Consider the following 17,560-nt stretch of genomic DNA (forward strand, 5'->3'; position numbering starts at 1 on the left):
ATGCCGTACTTTCCGAATGGATGTTATGTAAAATTCACAGAGCTGGTTTGTATCGAAGATGTGGATTTGACAGCATATGCTGAAGCCAAATTGATTAACTATGCCCATTCTACAGAGATGAACCAATGTTTGTACTTGTAAGTGTTTGTATTTGGTTCCCTGGCAACTGGAACGTGTACTTCAGCTCTCAATCCCGTTCAAAGTCATTTTTTCCAAAAATAATTCTTGCATTTCTTGTATCCTTCTGAGGGAACTCTGCTATCTTTTCCAAGGAGAACTGTCCATTATTTCATCAAATGGCAACATTGAATTTCAGTTATCAGTAGCTGTTTTTAAGTTCATATCAACCTTTTGCTTCTTTTCGTATGTTTACCACTGCTCTTACCTTCTATAGTCAGTAACTTCTCCTTTATATCAAAAGTGTGTTCCCAAAATAATTTATCTTCCATTTTCAAGGTCAACAGATGTTGCTGAGCAAAATGCAAAAAAGGAAGACTTGCATTTATATAGCAACTTCCATGATCATGGGACTTCCTAAAGTGCTCGACAACCAATAATGTATTTTTGAAATCACTGTCGTAATGTAGGTAATTTTCGCAGAAAAACATTGCATAAACACAATGTGATAATGACCAGATAATCTCTTTAGTGACGTTGATCAAGGGATGAATATTGGCCTGGAAATGGGGGTGACTCCCTGTCTTCTGTGATTTTTTTTCATCCACTTGGCAGGTGCAAACTTTGTTTTTAACTTGTCATTCAAAAGATGACACCTCCAACAATGCAGGCCACCCTCAGCACTACAGTGGAGTATTCTATGTTTTATGCTCATCTCTAATGTGAGATAAAGGTTTGTATTCCCTGGAAGGTTAAACAGTGATTTGATTGAGGATTTTAGAAGGAATTGACAGGGTAAATAGAGAGAGATCTTTTATGCTGTTGAGGGAATCTAAGACAGGGGAATATCCAAGAACCAATCCATGCAAGAGAGAAATTAGGAAACACTTTGACACACAAAAGATGATGGAGGTGCAGAACTCTCTCCCACAAAAAAGCAATAGACACTAGATGAATTATTTTAAAACATGAGATGGATAGGTTTTAGCTAGCCAAAGAATATTAAGTGATAAAGAGTCAAGGTGGGCAGATGGAGTTTGTCTGCAGATCAACCGTGATCTCAAAAATGTCGTAACATGCTCGAAGGATTTGAATGACTTGTGCCTGTTTCTGTCTTCAAAATGGTTTCTGCTCCACCCATGTTTCACCCACAACCCGACCTACCCTAGTAATGCGAAGAAAGTAGCATTTTGAACAAATTAGCCCTCATTCACAATGCCGATGGTCAGTGTCATGTAGATTTTTAGTTTATAGTTGTGACACTGGGTTGCTGAAGTTGGTACAATGTAGAAGGAAGTATATTCTGCATCTGACTGGTGCTACTTCACATTGGGTGCTTGATATTGCCATTGACTGATAACTTAGAATAGTATTGGCTGGAGGCTGTTGTTGTGATGGATCCCTGGAAAATGAAAAAACTGATTTGATCCATGCATGCTTCCGGCTAGGAGTCTCCCCTGCTGGCTGTGTGGACCAGCTATCGATTGTGAATGATGCTTGTGATTTTGCAACATGCAGATTGGTGGTTGAAACTACTTGCTTATAAATACATGCAAGTAAAATTAGCCCTTAAAATTCAACAGTGCAATACATTTTTCTCATAAAATCCTTGAACACCGTTTTTTAGTATATATATTTTATTGAAATACCTTTCAAATACAATTATGGGAAATTAAAGTATATACCTAAGGGACATAAGGCTGGTTCTGTAGAAGAATCATTTAGTATGAAATACACAAAATCATTGCATACAAAGTTGCCATAACGGATTTTGAACAACGCATTAAGCAGGCTACACAAATGCTTCGGGTCCCACTAAAATAGTAACTGAAATCTGTATTCTTTGATAAGTTATGGCCTGAAAATTATTATTTACATAGGGAAGAACCTGGTTAAATAAGGCCGCTGATGAGTCCTGCCGTACTCTTTTACTTCAGGCCACTAAAGAGCTGTGTCCACCCGTTCTACCAAAAGGGTACGTATTGTGTACTTATTGCATTGAACAGCATCTTCCTGAGTGTCTACTTCATTTTTAAATTGCACATATGTTCTTTGATTTCACATGTGATTTAATTTGTTACAGTCAAGTTCCATCTCCAACCTCATCCACGATATTCTCTCAACGTTCTTCTCCATTGGCCAATCAGTTGGATCTTCAGGTCTCTATTGTTCACTTTCGATTGAATTTGCTATTTGGGAAGTAATCACTTTAAATTGTCTCTCTGATCTCCTGTTGTAGAATTTGCACATATGGGAAGTATTTAATTTTTCCAGTTCTTAATTGAAATTTGTGGGATTTTTACATTTTATATTATTGCGCCTATGGTACTCTGTACCTTTTGTTATTACTTTTTCAGTCCAGTAGAGTTTATGTTCCTAGATCCAAGATACTTGTGGAATTATAAACTAATGATCACATGAGTATGCAGCCTTCCTCACTGCTACTGAGGATAATGGACAGACAGTAAATCCAGGCATTGTGTTATTTATGGAACACGTTGCAAGAATATTCCAATATGTACAAGTTCAAACTTTAAAAAAAAAAAAAAAAATCTGTTCAGGTAAATATTTTCTTATTTGATTCATGTTGTCTTATCCATAAGTTACAGGCCTTTTTAGAACTGATCTCATCTCCTAGGATCAGCAATTTATTTCCATTTAATAATCTTGTCCGCATAAACCTGCACACCTGAAATTTTAACAATTACCAGGCAGACCAGAGATAACAACCATAAGGAGCTGCTAACTTTATTCATAATTAAATAGTGATATAAAGCCAAATGTGCGTGCAATTTAAAAAAAAAAAAAAACTTCACAAAGACAGTGTTATATATTCCGGAATATTGTTTTCTCTGTCCCTACTTGATTGTGCAGACGTTACCACGTGTGCATGACTAAGCAAAAATAATTTGCAAAGGGGCCTAATACTTAAATAAATCACCCGTGCACTCCACAAAACAAATGAATATTGCTTGGGAGATTTGACTCCTTTGCATGGCTGTATTTTAATCGTAGAAAATGTAAAATAAACAAAGCCAGTTTATTTGGGTGAAAGGTATATATGCCTTCTACTTGCATCAAGGAACCAAATCATTTTGTTCTTTAAAGTAAACCAGAAGCTCACATTTTGCTACACTTGCATTGATCAAATTGAAAGGCATCAGTGATGGAGATTAAAATATTTATAGTTGTGCACCAGTTTTTAATCTTGAACGCTCCACAAGTGTAGGGTGAACCAGATGCTGTGCATCTTTTTTACACTTTGCTCCTTCCTTTTTGCACTATTTTAAAAGAATTTGATCTGTCCAATAATTTGAACTAGGCAACTTAAACAGCCCAGCAGAGTTGGAATTTAATTGAATCATATAATTTGAATTAAGTTAAATTGTGTGGACTTTTTTATGGTTGATAACCATTTACTGCATCTAAGTGTTACTTAATTGTTCACACTTGCCATTCTAGTTTCTCTTTTAAGTGAGAATGAAAATTAATTACAAATATGAGCCATTTGTGCTATGCGTGTACTAACCTTACTCGTAATGGTGTTGACTCGCCAAAGTAATTTAATTTGGGGGCTTAAGAGACTTTTATCCAGTCTGGTTTGAATCTTCACCCAGATGGTGCTTTGACCTACAATGCTATCTAGTTACTTACCCTTTTAATAATAAGACTACAAAGGGCATACTTGCATCAGCAGTTTTTCATTGTGATTCCCTAGCAATTGTGACACAGTAATTGTGGGATAATCCTGTTTGTGGGATAAATTCATTTGTGCTTTACCCAAGTAAAATGTGGATGAGAAATATTACTCCACGTAGAAGTGATGCAGTACAAACAAAAAACCTTTAATGATAATAATAATCTTTGTTAGTGTCACAAGTAGGCTTACATTAAATTCCCTCGTCGCCACACTCCAGCGTCTGTTCGGGTCCACAGGGAGAATTCAGAATGTCCAATTCACCTAACAGGCACATCTTTTGGGACTTGTGGGAGGAAACCGGAGCACCCGGAGGAAACCCACAGACACAGGGAGAACATGCAGACTCCACACAGACAGTGATCCAAGTCGGGAATTGAACCCGAGACCCTGCCGCTGTGAAGCAACAGTGCTAATCACTGTGCTACCGTGCCGCCCATGATCTTTATAAAGATGATCTTTCTAATTATTTATTAATATAAAAAATTTTCAGAAACAAATGTCCATTTAACAATATGAAAATGGTGATTTTTTTTTTTGTTTTGGAACATAGTATGGACATGGACACTCAATTAGTTTTATGGGATATCCACTGACCAAGAATAATGTTTGCCTGGAGGGAGGCCAGCTAGATTTCTTAAGTAATAGGAATAAAATAATGCTGTGCATTATTAGCAGTCATGTGTTAAAATAGTTTGTTGCTAACATTGAACAACAGTATAAATTGTCAAAACCAAGCAATGCTGAAATTTTACATGGCCCAGGACATAGAAAAAACAATAAAAAATGTTTTTTAAAAATAATTTAGTTACAAACCTAAAACTAAAACTTGCCTGAAGGATAAGCTCTGTAAAGTGCGAAGAATATTATTTTCCCAGCCGTTTTCGGCAGCCTTTCACTCTTTCTTTGCATCCTACACTGCTCCTTTATCTCCCTCCTGCCAATTTGCAGAGACCTGTTCTGCTCCCTGCCAACTTACCACCAACCCAGTTAATACTGTCACTTTTCCTTCACCCCTTGCCAAAGCTCACGGAGGCATTTCTGTTCAGCACAGGCCAACTTGACCAACAGCCGACCCTCACTCCTGCTTTGCTTGTTGCTAGTCAGCTTCACCTTATGTGTGTGAATTCCTCATTTCATAAAAACAGAATTAAGTTAGAAATTTTCTCCAAGAGTGTGGAACAGCGTTGAATGACTGAACACAGGTTTGGTGGCATGAAGTAATCAAGAATTCAATGAATATTGAAGTGTAGGACTTGGAGGGATGGAGCAGGGGTCGGGGGGGAGGACATGATTTTCTTGACTGGGAATGGCAGACACGTGGTCAAAGTTTATTGACTTTTTGTTGGATTCACCTCAGTCAGCCCAATTCAAACAAAATGTCATCATTTCATCGCTCAGCTTGACTTTCTTTCGTCCTTCCTTATCACTTTGCATTCTGGATAGGTGGTCAATTTAAAAAGAGTGTATTAATGTTGAGTTCCTCAATTCATAACTTTTTCCACCAAACAAATTGTACTATTTTTCAACTTTTAGAAACAGTCATTGCGTGATCGGTTTGGACGAGAGAAGGAAAAAGAGAATGCAAAGCTGTTTTCCGCAATTACAGTTAAAAGGTACAACTGTTGGTGATTTTTCAAATGGGTACATAATGTTGGGTTATGAGGCTAGATATTCTGCCCATTCATAATTGGTGGAAGGTCTGGCCCTTGATGCTTTAACCAGCTGGCTGAGATGAGCAGCTGATTTTATTGATAATGTGAAGACTGAATCATAACCGTGGATGCATGACGAGACTCCAGTTGCCACCATGATTCACAAATTACAAAAAGGTTCAGGTATTTAACAATAATTCCTAATTAAAGCAACAGTTGCCTCCTTTTGGGATGTGGAGTCCGTAGTGAGAGATTTTAAATTCATGTTCAATAAACTGACAGTTCAGTAAATTGTGCAGGAAAGCCACTTCTTTCAGACTCTTGATTAATTAATATTTCAGCCATAAGCTAATGTGTCATTTGATTGTTTTTGTGTATCTTTACAAATAGTTTGCATGCCAGTGTGAAGATCTTGGAATTCCCTTTATACGTTAGGCTGTTAGCATTTTTGTTTGTAGATTATTAAAGGACACATCTGTTCTAGTTGGATCTGAAATAATAAAGCCCAAAAATAATGGCAACATGCTGAAGTATCCATGGCATTCGATGGCTATGAACTCTAAAATCACCGATCAATAAAGTGTTGGTGTGTAACAGTGAGATTTATAAGCACATTGCAGAGTGCTTAGTCAGGTCCATGAGGGCTACACTCCTGTAAGCTTAAAGCCATAAAGGGAATCCTCCATTACATAAGCAGATCAGCAGTGACTGTTGTTTGTTCCTTTAAGTCATGACACATGATGTTGTGTCTTGCGTGGGCAAACATAACTTACAGTGTGCTAGTTTTAATAGTTTAGCATAATTTAAGCATGTATATGAGAGTGGCAGTATCGTTCCCACGCCAGCGTAAAAAACAAAAGTACGATTTTCTTTTAGTGTCATAATGTTGCTCTTTTGTTTTGTCTGTGAATACAAGCTCTTGCACTGATGCAACGGTATAGTGACAGCGTGTTTCATTTCTCATGTTCGTGATGGTGTTGCTGGAGAACATTGCAGAACATAAGGCTATGTGCATCCCCAAGCATTGTGGGAGGGATTCTGTGAAAGAGTCCCTCCTAAGCAATGCACCACCCATATGCCAGCTTCAGGACTGTATGGCCAGAGGGCTGGCAGCTGGTTTTCTTCCAGCTATTTGGAAGACCGAGAGGGATATTGCAGAGAGCAGGATACAGGGTAGAGCGAGAGAACTTCTGTTTCAAACTATGCTATTTTAAAATATGTTTATTAAAATATTTTTATTGTAAACAAAATAATAAAACAATTAACCCAAGTTACAATATCAAAGAACAAGACAAACCAGCAAAAGTACAGATTAACTTAACCCCACAGAACTAAACTAAACCCCTTAACAACTGGCGGTGACTAGCTCTTTAAAAAAGGAAATTAATGGCTGTCATCTTAGTTAGAACCCGTCTACCAACCCCCTTATGGTGTACTTATTCTTCTCCAAATGTAAGAAAGACATGAGGTCACCCAATCAAGCCGAGGCACTGGGCAGAGTAGGACTCCACCACCCAAGCAGGACTTGCCTCCGGGCATGAACATTCGCCTTCACCTCTGTCTGGAGCACCGGCGAGTCTGATACCAACGGACATGGCTCCAAATCAACATTGAGTATCTCTGACATAGGGCGGCACGATGGGTATCTCTGACATCATCCAGAATTGGACCCAATTAATCCTCCATTGCCCCTTTACCTCAGAAATAAACACAGTATTTGAATCCACCTTAAATACATTTTCTGAATGGAATAACTTGTACCTTACTGACCACTTACCTGCCAGCCCTGCAGTTGGCAGCACTCTCGCCACAAGGTTATGGGTTCCAGTCCAACGCCACACCCCGAGCACGAAAATCAAAACTGGCAGTCTAGTGCAGTGCTGAGGGATTGCTGCGCTGTCGCCGGTGCCATCTTTTGGACAGGAGGTTAAACTGAGGCCTCTCTGTCCTCCTAGGTGGACACAGAAGATCCCATGTCACTAGTTTGCAGAAGAACCAGGGCAGTTATCCCCAGTGTCCTGGCAAACATTTATTGCTCAGTCAGCATATAAATAAGATTACCTGGTCATTACCACACTGCTGTTGGAACTTGCTGTGCCACATTTCCTACATTATGAAGGGTAGCCACTGTTGTGGAGTCATAGCATTTTACAGCACATAAAGAGGCCCTTCGATCCATCGTGTCATTGCCGGCCATCAAGCACTTATCTATTCTCACCTCATTTTCCAGTACCTGGTCTGTAGCCTTATATGCTATTACGTTTCAAGTGCTCATCTAAATGTTGTGAGGGTTCCTGCTTCCACCACCCTTTCAGGCAGTGAGTTCCAGATTCCCAGCACCTTCTGTAAATGCTTTTCCTCAAATCTACTCTAAATCTCCTGCCGCTTACCCTAAGTCTATGGCACTGGTTATTGTCCTCTCTACTAAGGGGAAAGGTTCCTTCTTATCTACCCTATCTATGTCCCTCATAATTTTGTACACCTCCTTAGCCTTCTCTCCTCTTAGGAAAACAGCCTTAGCCTCAGAGCGCCAGGGACCCTGGTTCAATTCCAGCCTTGGGTGACTACCTGTATGGAGTTTGCACGTCCCCCCCGTGTCTCCCTGGGCTTCCTCCAGGTGATTGGTTTGCTCCCACAGTCCAGAAATCTATAGGTTAGGTAGATTGGCCATGCTAAAATTGTCCCTTAGTATCCAAGATGTACAGGTTAGGTGGGGTTGCAGCAAGAGATTGGGCCTAGCTAAGGTATTCTTTTGAAACAGGGTCGGTGCAGACTCAATCGGCCGAATGGCTTCCATCTGCACTGTGGGGATTCTATGATTCCAATAGTGCGGCGACCAGAACTACACACCGCACTCCAACTATGTCCGAACAAGCCTTTTATACAGCTCCATAAAACCCTTCCTGCTCTTATATTCTATGCCTCGGCTGATAAGGGCAAGTATCCCTCATGCCTTCTTTAACCACCTTATCTATCTGTCCTGCAGCCTTCAACGATCTATGGACGTGCACACCAAGGTCCCTCTGTTCCTCTGTACTTCCTTGTCCTACTGTTCATTGTGTATACCCTTGCTTTGTTAGTCCTCCCAAAATGCAACACCTCACACTTTACAGGGTTAAATTCCACTTGCCACTGTTGTGCCACTGTTCAATGAAGGTACTTAATTGGCTGCAAAATACCATCTTGTGGTAGTGAAAGGTGCCTTTGTAAATGCAAGTCTTTTTTTGAATACAAAATATGAACTTCTCCTCTATGTTCTTCTCCTCAGTCACGTTTTTGTTCCACCTTCACCTGGCTCCCCAGTAAAGCCCATTCCTTCCGAACGAGTCGTATCACCCAGGGAACTGGAGCTGCAGGTATGTTGTTTAGCAGAATGTTATTTTGTTTCCGTATCATCTCAAAACTACTGTGTGCTTTTGTGTACTTATTTCTGTAGGCATATGGGGAAAACCCCCAACACATTTATTTTGTATCTGTTTACTTTCACACTATCAGTCGAGTAACCACAGAGCACACCAAATAATATTCTTCATAATCCTCATACTGCACAGTATATGCTTTACAAGAGAGCTGGCTTTCACTCCTTTCCAGAACTTCGAGTGTCACTTTAACAACAATAATTTATATTGCACCTTTAATGTAATAAAATATCCCAAAATATTTCGACGGAGCATTATAAAACAGTCTAACTCCGGGCCACATAAGAAGGTATAAGCTCAGATGATCAAAATCTTGGTCAATAAGGTAGGTTTTATGGAGCGGCTTAAAGGATGGAAAAGTGAGGGAGAGAGGTATAGGGAGGACATTCCAGTGTTTGGGCGTGGGCAACTGAAGGCACAGCAACTAATGGTGGAGCGCTAAACTTGGGGGTGCACAAGAGGCTAGGATTTGAGGAGCGCAGATAGGTCAGAGGATTGTGTGACTGGAGGCGATTAGGGAGGGAGGAGCAAAGCCATTGGAGGATTTGAAAACAAGGATGAGAATTTTAAGATCCAAGCTGTAGCTTGACAAGGAGCCAATGTAGATAATGAGCACGGATGATATGACACTTGGTGTAAGCTAGGACACAGGCAGCTCAATTTTGGATGACCTGAAGTTTACGGAAGTTATAATGTGGGAGATCAGCATGAGTTTGCTGGAATAATCATTGCTAGAGGTATGCACAAGGTTTTAACAGCAGATGAACAAAGGCGAATTTGGGCAATATTACTGAGGTCGAAATAGGAGATATTAGTGATGGCATTAATTGATGTTCAGACTGCAAGAGGACAGGAATAATTTGTCTTTGCACTTGCGTTTTTATTTTGGGGGGGCGAGGGATGGGAAACATCTAAACCTCAGTTGTCTCTTCCTTGACAACTCAGTGAAAAGTTTGAATGCAATTTACACTGTGTGTAGTAATGATCTGGAACTCACTGCCGAGGGTGGTGGTGGAAATGGGTACAATGAAGGCTTTCAAAATGAATTAGATAGGCACTTGCGGGAAATGAACTTGCAGGGCTATGGGGATAGAGCGGGAGAATGGGACTGACTAGATTGTTTTGTAAAGAGCTGGAGTGGACTCAATGGGCTGCATTGCCCAAACTGGAGAAGGAGCATCCACGAAGGTGCCAATCATTTTGATCGTCTCCAACAGGTTCAGGTGGAGGGCAAATGCAAACTGTTTAAGGAGATTACCAAAATCCCAGCATCCTACCCACCCGCCTCATCAAAAACTACTTGCTCCATCTGTGGCTGAGTGCGTTCATTCGTCATTGAACATTTGAGTCATCTCAGAACCACAACTCCAGAATGAAAGAAAGTCATTCTCGTTCACAAGGGATTACCGAAGAAGGAGAAGGCTGTATAGTCAGTGGTGCCAATGTTTTATTATTTTGATTTCTTAATTTATATAAAGCACACCAGATGGATAGGCTTGTAGGTCTACCGGATGATACTGGTGTGAATTTAACCTCACCTTAGGGTTTCCGGCTGGACTTGATCCAGTTCTTTGTGTTCTGCTGACGTTACCAATTACTAAACTATCCTTGTCCCTCAGTTGTCCCTCAGTCCCTAAACCCTCAGTTGTTCAATCTTGTTACTATTTGATTGCTCCCCCGGTGAAAATTCCCTCCCTCCCATCCCATTCCTCTCCATTAGCAACACCCAACCACTTTATTTCTTGTGCACTAAGCATGGACTTTCTGCTGGTTTTCAGGTTGAAGGGGAGAAAGTTTGTGTCAAAATCATTGAAAGAAGCAGGGTCAGATTTATGGGATTTTTCTTTTTAAATGGCTCACTGGTTCCATCAGTGCACCAGCTCTGTCAGCTGAACTATTTGCTCTTTGTGCATTATATCCCTGCTCCTCCAGGTTGATCTTAGTTCTTCATCTGCAGTGATTGTGACCAGCCATACAGCATCTCAGTCAATCATTAATTTCACTTTTTGGCCTTTTTCATTTATTTTGGGGAGCACTTAAAAATGGTTTAATGGGCTCCTCCTCCAAGGATCAGTGATTCTTACTGTGTGATTAGATAAACTATACAGACAAGAAGACCCAATTGTTGATTCTTGGTTTGTACTGGTTTGGCCTGGGCAGCATTACAGGTGCTAAAGTTGGCTTTGGTGGCCTTGGGTTAAAGAGAAACCATAGCTCCTGTTAGAAATGCATGTGTCAGATGGAAACTGAACTGGGCTGTGCTTTGATGGAATACCAATGTTCAAAGTTGAAGAGTCGCACCTGGCCAGTTCAATAAAGTGCTAGACTTAAGAAATCAGATCCTGGCCTGGAGTTAGTGATTTATTGAATCAGAAGGAAGATGGAACAGAAAATTAAGCAAGTTGGAGTTTACTGGACTTGGACCTGGAATGGGAGGGTTGCCTCATGAGGAAGTGTTGGATAAGCTAGACTTGTATCTGCTGGAGTTTAGAAGAGTAAGAGGCGACTTGATTGAAACATACAAGATCCTGAGGGGTCTACCACAGGGTGGATATGGAAAAGATGTTTCCTCTTGTGGGAGAACAAAGAATTAGAGGTCGCTGTTTAAAAAAACAAAACATTGCCCATTTAAAACGGGTGAGGAGAATCTTTTTCTCTGAGGGTCACGTGTCTTTGGAACTCTTCCTCAAAAAGTGGTGGAAGTAGAGTCTGAATCATCTTAAGGCAGAACTAGATAAATTCTTTCTATTTTTATAAATTTAGAGTACCCAATTTTTTTTCAAATTAAGGGGCAATTAAGCATGGCCAATGCACCTAACCAGCATATCTTTGAGTTGTGGGAGTGAAACCCCCCCCCGACACTGGGGGAATGTGCATACTCCACCACAGACAGTGACCGAGGGCCGGGATTCTAACCCGAGTCCTCAGTGCCGTAGTCCCAGTGCTAACTGCTGCGCCACTGTGCTGCCCTGAGCTAGATAGATTCTTGATGAATAAGGAGGTTAAAGATTATTGGGGGTAGGTGGGAATGTAAAATTGAGGCTAAAATCTGATCAGCCTTGATCTTATTGAATGGCGGAGCTGGTTAGGGGGCTGAATGGTCTACTCCTAATTTGTATGTTTGTAGGTCAAGTATATTTTAAGAATTGGTTATTGGTGGGCTCAGCCAGTACCAATATTCTTTCTTCCTTAACATGATTGATGCCCCCAACACAGTCTGACATATCAGTAGATTGATGTTGAGGTTCTGTGAGACAGGCTCTGGCATTCTTCTCCACACGGGCAAAATGTAACATAGGTGACTATGCCAGAGACACTGGCCCCCAGTTTACTTCCTTTATATTGAAGAGGCATATCTGAAATTCAGCACATGGACCCTAAGTAATATTTTATCCTAACGCTTTTGTTCTTGTAATGTACAGTCGAGATATCCCTTGCATTCTTTTTTTATTGAGATTCTGTCTTAAGTTCCAAGAATGTAAATTTATCTCTTGGTGCTTTCAATATAAAATGTCATAGAAAATGCAACCAATCCCCTACACAAACAGTATCCGCCATCTAAATTATTCTTAAATGTTGAAATGATCTCTGGTTCAGTCACTAACTCTGGATCAATGAACATTGGCCTCTGAGGTAATTAGAATATTTACAGGAGGTTCCTTCTGTGTTTTAGTAAATGTATAACCAGATGTACTATTAAACCAATTGGGTAACCTCATTTTATGCACAGTTAGTCGATATTGTCTGTCTGCTTGGCTCCATCTGACTCAGCAGAGTTAATTCCAACTTTGGAATTTAAGTGAATAATTTAGGCTGGTATTTTGTGTGTTTCTCAGGGGCGAAATTCTCCGGTATCGGCGACTGGCGCCCAAAACGGCGCAAATCAGTCGGGCATCGCGCCGCCCCAAAGGTGCGGAATGCTCCGCACCTTGGGGGCCGAGCCCCAACCTTAAGGGGCTAGGCCCGCGCCGGACGAATTTCCGCCCCGCCAGCTGGCGGACAAGGCCTTTGGTGCCCCGCCAGCTGGCGCGGAAATGACATCTCCGGGCGGCGCATGCGCGGGAGCGTTAGCGGCCGCTGACGGCATTCCCGCGCATGCGCAGTGGAGGAAGTCTCTTCCACCTCCACCATGGTGGAGACCGTGGCGAAGGCGGAAGGGAAAGAGTGTCCCCACGGCACAGGCCCGCCTGCAGATCGGTGGGCCCCGATCACGGGCCAGGCCACCGTGGGGGCACCCCCCTGGGGCCAGATCGCCCCCCCCCCCCCCAGGACCCCGGAGCCCGCCCGCGGCACCTTGTCCCGCCGGTAAGGTAGGTGGTTTAATCTACGCCGGCGGGACAGGCATTTTAGTGGCGGGACTTCGGCCCATCCGGGCCGGAGAATTGCGGGGGTGGGGCCCGCCAACCGGCGCGGCGCGATTCCCGCCCCCGCCGAATATCCGGTGCCGGAGAATTCGGCAACCGGCGGGGGCGGGATTCATGCCAGCTCCCGGCGATTCTCCGACCCTGCGGGGGTCGGAGAATCTCGCCCAGGAGTGCTATAGTGCAGAATGTGCCTCCTTTTTGTAAGCTGTTAATCTGCGGCTCCGTCTGCTTGTTTGCTTGGAGGTGGACATAAAAGATACAATGATGTGTGTCAAAAGGAGCTTTCCCAATTACCTTCCTAATAATTACTGCCTAGCCAGTATAGTGAAAAACTGTTAAATTAATAATGATTTTGTCAAATAATTTTATACACTTAACCCTTTATACTTCTTCCAGCTATTGTAGCAAGTTAGGCAATCAGATTTTCATTCATGAGCGTGCAACAAATATTTCCATTTCATAATTTAGGAATATGAACTTTCAGATTTGTGGGATAGGTCTTAAAATCGCTGCAAAAAAACCCCATATTTCCTGCTTAGCATGGTATTCTTCGCGCATCACCAGAGAGAACACCTGTAATATCACCAAAACATCTGTAGACATGTGTTTTCTAGGTGTACAGCTGTCATGTTGATTTGGAGCATAAACCAATTTTGTAATCAGCAAAGAAAATCACTAGTACACAGTTAATGATTTTACATTCAAGAAAACTGTCAGAAATGAACTGATCAGGCTGAAGTGAATTCCACGCTCTTGGACATATATGTGATGTACCATTTATATATGATATTCTGTGGATATTCACAAAGTTAATATTTTGGAATCACTGCATTTTTGACAAAAGAGACGACCAGTGTCTGAGATTCTTGTGGATAATATGGTGTGAAGCTGTGCTGGAGCACTTTGTCTCATATCATTTTAGTTTGTGAAAGTTGACATGATGGGCCTGCAACAATAGCTTATGACCACAGCATCAATTCAGCAAATGAAGTGCCAATTTGTTTTTTAGACAAAGTGGTAAGAATTTGTGCAAAATACTTTGTTTGTTTGTCGGGACTTTCCCCTCTTCTCAGCAGTGTCATGAGATCATAGTGCAAACAAATTTGTTTAAAAATAGCCCAACTATGCATACTTCGTTAATGTTTAATATGACAGGTGTAGAAATAAGGTATTGTGGCAGAAATACATTTTCATGTTGGGCAGTGTAGCTTATTTGACCTTACACTAGTAGTACCTGTTATATGTTTTACTCTCAATTGCACTAATGCTCTCATCCATCATCCACTGTAAGCTCATCCAAAACATTGCTGCCTTGACCCTTTCCTGCATCAAGTCCTCCTTGCACAGCATCCCATCCTCAGACTGACTGACACTGTTTCCTGGTTTCCTACTGCTTCACATGTAACATTTCTATCTTTGTGTTTAATCCCACTGCTGCCTGACTTCTTCTCTCTATAACCTTTTTTCTCCCCGAACTCTACATTCCTCTGCCTCTCCTCTCCTCCAGTCCATTATTCGTAATGATGTCTTTGGTTGCCTGCAGCCCCCCCTTAAATCTTCTATGTCTCCACCTTCTCTGACAGCCTCTTTATGAATTACTACTTGATTAATGTTTTGGGCACCCATCCTGATGGTTTTTTTTGTCCATCATTTTTGTTCATTCTTCTATTCCTTGTGCCTCTGCAAATTGGCTGTTAATCCCAATGCCTGTCCCCGACCTTTTTATTCAGGATTTTCATTATAATTTGTCTTGCTTTTCATAAATCCTATGTAAATGAAATATTATCTTTTTTATGAAGAATTTTAGAAAATATATTAAATATTCAGATTATAATATGTGCTTTGTGTTATGCTATGTTACTACATTTGTGTTGTTTTGCCAACAGGGGAAGTTGTATAGCAAATTATTGGCAGCAAGGCAGAAAATTGCCATTGAGAAGGATGTTCCACCAGCTATTTTGGCTACAAATAAGATTCTATTAGAGTTGGCCAAGATAAGGTAAATAAAATGTAATTGAATCAAGCCTGGAGAACTGAGTGCAACTCACCTAGTACAGCTGATCAATCAGCTAATTATACTTTTCTTTTTTAGTCCACTAAAATGGGATAGCTGCTGAGAGGTCTGTTGTTTTTTTTAGTTGATAATTTATAATTGTAGTGCCATTTAAAATCACCTGTTAAGGTGTCTTGGGATCTGTCGGATTTGAGAGCTTAATCACAGCATTATGGGGTTGCCAAATGAAAAGAAAGAAAACCTGTGACAACACATTAAAAATTCTGGTACCATGTAAAACAGTGTCACAGGATTAGAACAGCTCTGTGGATCTATGCAATTGAATAATTCAACCAGGCAATCTATTTCTCGCATGTGGGTGGTGAAAACCACTTTGAACCTTTCAGGTCAAACTATGCGTAGCATGTGTAGAGTAATGTGAGGGAGAGTGGATAGAGGAGAAATAGCGGGGGGGGGGGGGGGGGGGGGGGGGGGGAGAAGAACATTGGAGTGGAGGGGAAAGACAGCAGGATAGAAAGGAACATGGAATGGAGGAACATGGAATGGAGAAGCATGAGGGAAGGTGGAGAAGAAAGAGTTCTGTGGAAAGGAAACCTACATCATGGGGATCGAGGTATGGAATGCCCCACCATGGGGCGGCACAATGCTGTTTCAGCACCAGGGACCCGGGTTTAATTCCGGCCTCGGCTGTCTGTGTGGAGTTTGTACATTCTTCCCGTGTCTTGGAGTTTGTACATTCTCCCCGTGTCTGCGTGGGTTTCCTCCAGGTGCTCCGGTTTCCTCCCAAGGTCCAAAGATGTGCATGTTAGGTAGATTGGCCATGCTAAATTGCACCTTAGTGTCTGGGGATGTGCAGGTTAGGTAGATTGACCATACTAAATTGCTCCTTAGTGTCCAGGGATGTGCAGGTTAGGTTATGGGGTTCCAGGGACAGGGTGGTGTGGATGGGATCGAGTGCTCTTTCAAAAGATGGACGCAGACTAGATGGGCTGAATGGCCTCCCTCTGCAGAGATTCTATGACTTCTCTGGTTGGAGAGGAGAAATAGAGCTTGTTGGAGCAGGGCTCCTATGGCTGGGAAATGGAGGCCAGGCGAAAGGAGCATAATTTCAAAAGCTTCCCTAAGGGGCTGCAATTTCAAATTGTAGGCTGCTGCTTGCAATTCCTCTCCATTTGTTTGGTGTCTGTCACATAACGTGTTACAGTGCCACCTCCAGGTTCAAAGCCATGAACGCCTTGAGCCCCACTCGCTGTTTCTAATATGATAGATTAGAATAAAATAAGATAAAAGTTCTGAGGAAGAGTCATACGGACTCGAAACGTTAACTCTGTTTCTTTCTCCACAGTAGCTGCCAAACCTGCTGAGCTTTTGCAATTTTCTGTTTTTCTTTACTGCGAGATTGGAAGTTTGTCTGAAACGGGAGTAGATCTTTGATGTGTAGACATTTACCCAAATTAAATCCCATCTCCCAACTTCTACAGCAACTACTCCTTTCTGTTTCCAAAAACCTTAAACTTTTTAAAGTGTGATGCAAATTGCTGGGGTACTGAGTTGGACTCTACCTGGATAAATTGGAGCTCTGTTAGGGATATGGGTACTTCTAAATTGATGCAGAGTTTCCTTAACATCAAATTTATTGGTGCAGCTGGAGATCGGTAGCCATTGGCAAAAAATGCCTCAGATGAAGTCTGCAATTAAGGAAACTATTTGTATGAGAGAATCAAGGAAATTACAGCACAGAAAGAGGTCACTTAGAACACTATTCTTGTAGCAGTGCTTACCGCTCAAGTGAGGCTATCTATTCTAATCCTATTTGCCTTTACCGTTTAAATATACCTTTATCCCTACCTCAGTATCCCTTTGTGTTTAGGCATTTTCTTGTTCTAAAAGCTCCTTTTGTGACTTAAAAAAACCCTAATTTCCTTTGTTGTTTCGCCAGCAATAGTTCTGAGCGAATATACCCCTTGTTAGCAATTTGCGAATCAGTGAAAAAGGCTGTTCACTATTTACACTCTCAAACTCTCAAATAAAAAGATTTGCAGGTTAGGTGGATTGGCCACGCTAAATTGCCCCTTAATTGGAAAAAAAAATGAATTGTGTACTCCTAAATTAAAAAAATAAAATTCCAATAACCGTCTTTGTTCTATGGCCGGAGATGCCGGTGTTGGACTGGGGTGGGCACAGTAAGAAGTCTTACAACACCAGGTTAAAGCCCAACAGGTTTATTTGGAATCACTAGCTTTGAGTCAAAGTATCATCTTGCATATGCTGTGTTTGTGTAACCTACCTATTCA

General features: G+C 41.5%; 1 protein-coding gene across 4 annotated transcripts in view; it reads left to right on the top strand.

Annotated features, from left to right (window-relative positions):
- The window catches only part of wrn (WRN RecQ like helicase), a 146,088-nt gene that overhangs the window by 89,768 nt on the left and 38,760 nt on the right, over nt 1-17,560 (top strand). For all 4 annotated transcript variants that reach the window (XM_072495402.1, XM_072495404.1, XM_072495401.1 and 1 more), the window contains 5 exons: nt 1,998-2,092; nt 2,201-2,276; nt 5,351-5,430; nt 8,738-8,825; nt 15,139-15,251. In XM_072495402.1, coding sequence (XP_072351503.1) covers nt 1,998-2,092; nt 2,201-2,276; nt 5,351-5,430; nt 8,738-8,825; nt 15,139-15,251 — 452 coding nt within the window. The remainder of the gene's footprint in view (nt 1-1,997; nt 2,093-2,200; nt 2,277-5,350; nt 5,431-8,737; nt 8,826-15,138; nt 15,252-17,560) is intronic.

Source organism: Scyliorhinus torazame, chromosome 3 (assembly GCF_047496885.1).
Source record: "Scyliorhinus torazame isolate Kashiwa2021f chromosome 3, sScyTor2.1, whole genome shotgun sequence".
Classification (NCBI taxonomy): Eukaryota; Metazoa; Chordata; class Chondrichthyes; order Carcharhiniformes; family Scyliorhinidae; genus Scyliorhinus; species Scyliorhinus torazame.